This window comes from Palaemon carinicauda, chromosome 1 (assembly GCF_036898095.1).
Source record: "Palaemon carinicauda isolate YSFRI2023 chromosome 1, ASM3689809v2, whole genome shotgun sequence".
NCBI lineage: Eukaryota > Metazoa > Arthropoda > Malacostraca > Decapoda > Palaemonidae > Palaemon > Palaemon carinicauda.
Window position 1 is genome coordinate 116588205 of NC_090725.1, and position 8177 is coordinate 116596381.

At 33.3% G+C, this 8177-nt stretch overlaps 1 protein-coding gene across 2 annotated transcripts in view; it reads right to left on the minus strand.

Annotated features, from left to right (window-relative positions):
- LOC137651122 (toll-like receptor 2) overlaps nt 1-464 on the minus strand; it is a 66123-nt gene extending 65659 nt beyond the window's left edge. For both annotated transcript variants that reach the window (XM_068384268.1, XM_068384261.1), the window contains exon 1: nt 306-464. In XM_068384268.1, the coding sequence (XP_068240369.1) occupies nt 306-355 (50 nt within the window). In that variant the 5' untranslated portion in view covers nt 356-464. The remainder of the gene's footprint in view (nt 1-305) is intronic.
- Nucleotides 465-8177: the final 7713 nt, after the last annotated feature.

An 8177-nucleotide genomic window follows, 5' to 3' on the forward strand; every position in this document is an offset into this window, starting at 1 on the left:
AGGCTCAAGAGAATTATAGAATTCTCCAATTCTCATAATATACCGATAATACTTAATACTGCAACAATTAGAAAATTTCTGTTCGCCAAGATGATATCAGCTGATCAGTTTCGTTTAGCTTTTTCCCAATTGCTCCTCGTACTGTGATATCGTTGTGTGACGCTACATCACTTTCGCTCGCTATCATCGCTGGAGATTGGCAGAAACCTCGAGTAAGAAATAGAAGCTAGTGTGATTCCACCATTATGCTCAACACTCGCCCTCTAGGAAACAGTCTGATCCCATTCGTACATTCATAAGCTTACCTGTACCATTGGTGAAGAACTCTTAATATTTGCTTAATAGATTCTCCCATTCACTGTAATTGACATGCCATGTATACGCAGGTGACGTTCAAAGTTCGAACCAGCTAAATATTCAGAGCTTTTCTTCAGGAGAGAATCTAACCAACTGGTAGTCACGGGAGAAAACCACCTTCTTATACTACCGATACAGGTTTACTTAGTGTCTCACCCTCCTCAGAGATCAACATAAACGTATTTCTCCATGACCTCTAGGAAACATTTGGCACAAGATACAGCATATGTTCCCCATATCCTTTATATATCTATTATTTTCACAAATGAAACATTGTCCAATGAAGATACATCTTTAAATAAAAATCTATATTTCAGATAATATATGAAGCAGAAAATGACTGTGCGGAGATTAAAAATGAGAAACTCAATGTTCTTTGAATCTATGCACGAATGTCAGTAAGGAACGTTGGCTTGCTTATACACTTCAAGGTAAAGTCACCCATTGGTCAAGGTGACATAGGGTGGATTGTAAATTTGTCAATTGATATTTAATAATGATGCAAAAAGCGTCATGATTACATTCACATTATATAGTACTTTCAAATCGTGGGGCCACGATAATATATATATATATATATATATATATATATATATATATGTATATATATATATATATATATATATATATATATATATATATATATATATATATATATATATATACAGTATATTATTAATATTATTATTATTATTATTATTATTATTATTATTATTATCATTATTATTATTATTATTAAGCCACAACCCTAGTTGGAAAAGCAGAATACTACAAGCCCAGGGGCTCCAACAGGGAAAATAGCCCAGTGAGGAAAGGAAACACGGAAAAAATAAATATTTTAAGAATAATATTAAAATAAATATCTCGTATATAAACCATGAAAACTTTAGCAAGAGAACTTTAATCCTAGATAGTGGAAGACCATGGCACACAGGCTATGACACTACCCAAGACTAGAGAACAATGGTTTGATTTTGGAGTGTCCTCCTAGAAGAGCTGCTTACCATAGCTAAAGAGTCTCTTCTACCCTTACCACGATGAAAGTAGCCACTGAACAATTACAGAGTGCAGTAGTTAACCCCTTGGGTGAAGAAGAATTGTTTGGTAATCTCAGTGTTGTCAGGTGTATGCGGACAAAGGAGAATCTGTAAAGAATATGCCAGACTATTCGGTGTATGTTTAGGAAAAGGGAAAGTGAACCGTAACCAGAGAGAAGGATCTAATGTAATACTGTCAGGCCAGTCAAAGGACCCCATAACTCTCTAGCGGTAGTATCTCAACGGGATTGTTTTCTAAAGAATGATCAAAATTGCTAGACGTATGATCAGCTAAATTTGGGAACAAAATTTCCTTTTACTTGCAACCTCTTGCTTAAGTCATAAGTGCGAATGGTAAACCATGAATAAATTACAATATCATATTCAAACTTTCTCTAACTAAAGCAACATGCATGGGTCACTTATACTTCATGAAACCTAGGCCGTTGAAAATGCAAAGTTAAGAGAAAAGCATATTTCTTTTTGTATTTGCTACGGTTAATAAAGTATGATAAATGACTTTTAAACATGCAAAAAACAAAGAGAGGTTGATTGATTGATTATTAGATATTATCTGGCATCACAAAATAAGGTGTGCGTGAGAGAGAGAGAGAGAGAGAGAGAGAGAGAGAGAGAGAGAGAGAGCTTGATATCTATATAAAATTCATGAATATATGAGTACAAGAAATCAAACAGTGATCATGAAAATTGGTGAAAAAGTTCTTTTTTTATGAAGAGGCTGTGATTTTTTTTTTTTATGTCGTTACTGACCCTGCATTTTGTATTACTCTTAGGTCACCTGACTAATAATTTTTCTATTTGTATGTAATCAATTAGGCCCAGGAATGGGTATGCTAACGTTGTTATCAATATAGGTGATGGGGCAAATAGGTACAAACCAAAAATAAACTTCATAAGTTTATAGCATAATCCCATTTATAACGAAGTTTTTAGGTACACCAGATATTACCTATTCTTGCTTTCTCTCCAATTTTCAATCCAAAACATCATATCACTTATTATCTATCCAATTTGATATACAATTATATATATATATATATATATATATATATATATATATATATATATATATATATATATATATATATATATATATATATATATATATATAATATCAGTATCAGCCATAACTAGTCCGCTGCAGGACAAAGGTCTCAGACATATTCCTCTACTCGCATATGTTTATGGTCTTTCTATGCCAGTCTATACCCGCAAATTTTCTTGGCTATTAATCCATCGCCTTCTCTTCCTTCCCGTGTTTCTTTTGTAATTTCTAGGGACCCATTCTGTTATTATGTCCATCTGTTATATATTATTCTCATTATATGTACTGAACATGTCATTAAATATTCTATAATGATGCTAAAAAGAGACCCACTTACTCCTAATTTGAAAACATGGGTCTCATGATTAGCATGGTCTAAGCCAGCACTAAAATTAAGGCCAATCATACGAACTTCCTGATCACAAACAAGGGATTTCTGTACAGCATTAGAGGGCGTCACATGCTCCAAGGCCTTTAATATACCAAATTGCAAAGTAGGGAACAGATGATTCCATTCCGCAAACCTATTTAGATGTTTTGCCAAAAGACGTTAAAAAACTTAGATGATATGAGTTAAGGAAATTGGGCGATAATCAGCTGGACTTTGAGCTACACCAAGCACATTTGCATAATAATAGAGTAACACTACCAATTCTCTAGCACGTGCTAAAATAACGTCTTCTTGCTAACTTGTTCAAAACAATAAATAACTTAGGAGCTAAAATATCTGCAGTCCTTATAAAAAAAAAAAAGGAAAAATACCATATGGGTCTACTCCATAAGCATAAGTCCCTCAAGAGAGCTTTAATTTACCGAGATCGAAAAGATAAAGTAGTTCGTATAGCTTCAGGAAAACTGGAATGAAGAAGATAGAGTTTCTCATTAGGTTACTCTGCTTCCTGTCAAACACATCAGCCAAAAAGGTTGCCTTTTCTTTTGGCCAGTGAGTGACAGCCATCTGAGTTCAGATGAAGGAGGAACTGTTATGTCTACACCAAGAGTGCAGATTTAAGGGTAACCAACATCTTATGTTCCTGGGTTGTACCAGAGAGTTCTTACTTGAAAATAGTTCTTCCAAGTCCAATTGATCTGTTACCCCTCCTGAGATAATAAGCCAACTGCTTCTCGAAATAAGCACATCTACAGTCATCAATGAACCATGGATGTCTACATTGGTTGCCGATTAAAGCGATAATTGAGTTTAGAATATGTAAAATAACCCACCAAGCTATCAGAAGCGGTTGTCCAAAAAATCTAAGAGAATTGCTATGTATTGTGCAAACATCAAATCATCCTGACACGAAAATAATTATAGATGTTTTCTAACTATTAGAACCTAGATACATGTCTACTGTAGGCTCCAGAGACATTAAATAGGCGGCCCCAAGATTATACAATAAGCTCCCACGAAACATCAGAATAATTGAAGATATAAAGGATTTCGAGAAGAAACTGAACACTTTCTTATTCTGCGAGTGTTTCGATAATGATGATCTAACATTAGTGAGCAATGCGCATTGTGAAATGTTAAATGCTCCCAATAGAACATCATAAAACAACCATGGAGGTCCTGTAGAGAGTAGTGTCCCCCTCTAGTACAGGACCAGATAAGCAGCCCTAGTGAAATGAAATGAAAATGTCTTTTACTTGGCACTTTAGCACGCATGAAGGGATACGCCTATCAATTATGTTGACCAAATCCTCATTCATAATAACAACCGGCTCATTACTATTATACAATTGTGACCAATTGAAAGTTTGAAAAATCACTCACAATGCCATTCCAGTCTGCTTTTGATTGTATATAAATCTTACATCAGTCTTCACTAATAAGGACATTAAGGCATGATGTCCCAACTGCAAAAACATCATAACTTTTCAACCGCCATAATTTTCTTTAACCATCAAAATAGTGTCCAGACAGACACAGTTCTTGCAACAGGGCTAGACATTGCGAGAACCAAAAAACCCTTCCACTCCCTGACTTCTTTTGTTTCAGTCTTAGTAGCTTACACTTTTAGGTGGCTCCTAATCTTTTATAACATCGCACGAGGGTCTGCCTCTCTCTTTTACTCTTCTCTTGTACTTCCCTTTCTCCCTTTTCCCTATTCCTTCCCATCTCGAGTTCGTGCCTTCTGGCTATAAGCTAGATTGTATCCAGGGGTACTCTTCCTCTCTCCATATTCCCCACTTCCCTATCCTTATCCTCACCCTTATCCTTGTCCTAACTGCAGTACTGATCTTACTTGTTATAATGCCAGGTGGGTCAGTGTGTACTACTTCCAAGCAGTTACCAGACCTATGAGAGGCTTCACTTATGATGTGGTCACAGCTTGATTCAGAGGCCAAGTCCAAAGCTATTAAACCATGCCCATCAGTAAGAGAAAAACTTTAACACCTCCTTATGGTTACATACATATATAAGCCTATATGCATACATACTGTACATATATACATATTTATGTATGAAATCCAGGTACAAAAAACTGTCTTGTATTACGTACACTTCTTTGTACCCCGAAGAAATGTACACAATGCAAAAAAGAGCTAGGTAATTAGTCTTTCACTTTCATTTTTCCGGTGGATTTTTGACTAAAATATTTGTCAAGTAATATATACATTTTTACTCATATACATGTATATATACATATATATATACACACACACTCTCTCTCTCTCTCTCTCTCTCTCTCTCTCTCTCTCTCTCTCTCTCTCTCTCTCTCTCTCTCTTTCTCTCTCTCTCTCTCTCTCTCTCTACACACACACATCTATCTACACACACACATCTATATATATATATATATATATATATATATATATATATATATATATATATATATATTGTATATATGCATACATATGTATATATAGTATGTAATATATATAATATGTATATATATATATATACTATATATATACATATGTATATATATACTATATATACATATATATATATAATATATATATATATATATATATATATATATATATATATATACATATCATACTACATATATATAGTATAATGCATATATAATATATATAGTGATATATATATGTATATATATATATATATATATATATATATATATATATATATATATAATAAAACTAGTGAATTATGGGGTCCTTTGACTGGCCAGACAGTACTACATTGGATCCTTCTCTGTGATTACGGTTCATTTTCCCTTTGCCTAAACACATATCGAAAATTCTGGTGTATTCTTTACATATTCTCCTCTGTCCTCATACACCTGACAACACTGAGATTACCAAACAATTCTTCTTCACCCAAGGGGCTAATGCACTGTAATTGTTCAGTGGCCATTATCCTCTTGGTAAGGGTAGATATGACTCATTAACTATGGTAAGCAACTCTTCTAGGAAAAGGCACTCCAAAATCAAACCTTTGTTCTCTAGTCTTGGGTAGTGCCATAGCCTCTGTATCATGGTCTTCCACTGTCTTGGGTTAGAGTGCTCATGCTTAAGGGTACACTCGGGCACACTATTCTTTCTTATTTCTCTTCGTCTTGTTTTATTAGTTATTATAGTTTATATAGAAGATATTTATTTCACTGTTACTGTTCTTAAAATATTTTATTTTTCCTTGGTTCCTTCTCACTAGGCTATTTTCCGTGTTGAAGCCCCTGTGCTAATAGCATCCTGTTTTCCAACCAGGGTTGTAGCTGTATAAATACATACATTATATATATATATATATATATATATATATATATATATACATATATATATATATATATATATATATATATATATATATTTATACATACAATATATACACATATATATGTGCAATATATATATATATATATATATATATATATATATATATATATATATATATATATATATATATATATATATATATATATATGGTGTGCAGCAGGGTCCAAAACACATCAGTAAAAAGGCCATAATTTATTTAGGAAACGTTTCGAACATTGCAATGTTCATTATCAATCTGTAAAGGATATAGATATAAAATTCTCAAAATTTATACAATAATTTAAAACAAAATAGTAAAAGAATATTAAAACAATATTGATTTTATAACTGAAAATCGTGAAAAAATAAAAACATTGAAACATAAGAGAACCAGTGCTCACCAAGCCATCCACAGGAAAAGGCGAAGAACGAATGAGTAAGAATTGTTACCCATCTAAGACTTCAGTTATGCTAAGAAAAGAGGAGAAGCGGAGGCGTTAGAGTTTAAAGAAGGAACGAGGCGTTTAATGTATAATGACTCAAGGGTAGTTAAATATTCGCTATGTTTTGTCCCACCAATAATTGAAAAATGTTTTTTGTTTACTTGGGTTTTGCAAATGGCGGCATGATTCCTTATATTAGAAAATTCTGGGTTACCAAGTCTCTGACCAGTTCTGAAGCTGTATCCCATATGGCTACAGTATCTCACCTGCAACAACCTTCGGCAAGATCCAACATAGATACCGGGACATCCCGGGCACTTGAATTTATAAATGATGTTGGACCTCATGAAGGTCTGCAGTTTGTCTTTGTAGCCAAAAAATACATTAATTTTGAGTGGATTGATTGGGATTAGTTGGATGTTAAGGCAGCCGAACTCTTTTTCTATTATTTGTTTAAGTTTGATGGAAAACTTGTTGTCAGATTGGTAAGGAATTGTAGCGAAAATATTTTTCTTTTTTACATTATAAGATGGTACTAGAGTGGAGAAATGTCGTGAGAGGAGCTTGTTAATAACCTTGTAAACCATATTTTCAGGGTAAGAGTTTTGCTTGAAAAAATTAACCAAAAATAAAATCTCCTTATGAAAGAGTGACCAACTCGAGGAATAACGCAGAGCCCTATAAACAAGTGTGTATATAGCATTTAGTTTAAAATTTAAAAAACAAGAACTATAAAAATTGTTGGCAAGTCCAGTGTATGTCTTTTTTCCGATACACAGATGTTATAAATTCACCATTGTCTCTGCTTACGTTAATGTCTAAAAAAGGTAGAGAGTTGTTGTTTTCTTTTTCCATAGTGAACTTCATATTTTGGTGTTGAGTATTTATATGGCTTAAAAACATTTCACTATGCCATGGTTGTTTAAATAACACAAAAGTGTCATCAACATATCTTCTATAATACACTGGCTTACAAGAGTCTGGACAACTATTTAAAAAATTTTCTTCAAAAGATGACATAAATATATTTGCAAACAAAGGCCCTAAAGGGGAACCCATGGCAACCCCATCGACCTGCGAATAGAGTTGGCCATTAAAAACAAACATGGAGTCTTGCACAGCAAGCTCAAGAAAAGTGTTAAAATAATGTCTGTTAAAACCATGAAAAATAATTTGATCGTCATAAAAAATCTTATCTAAAATAATATTAATGGTTTCATTGAGTGGAACATTTGTAAAAAGAGATTCTACATCGAAACTTGTCATATGTAGATCACCATCTTGTAAAACTATTTGTTGCTGAAACTCATAGCCATTTTTTAGTGAGAACTGGTTGCTTGAGAAATTTCCAAGTAAAGAGACAAGGTGTTTTGATATCTTATAAGCTGGGTTGTTATAGGCTGCCATAATAGGTCTGATAGGAACTCCTTCCTTATGTATCTTTGGTAGTCCATATAGAATGGTAAAAGAGGAACCAGTCACAAACAGTTGTTGATACGTTGTTTCATTTAAGATACTTTCATTTTTTAGTTTCCTCAAAAATCTGTT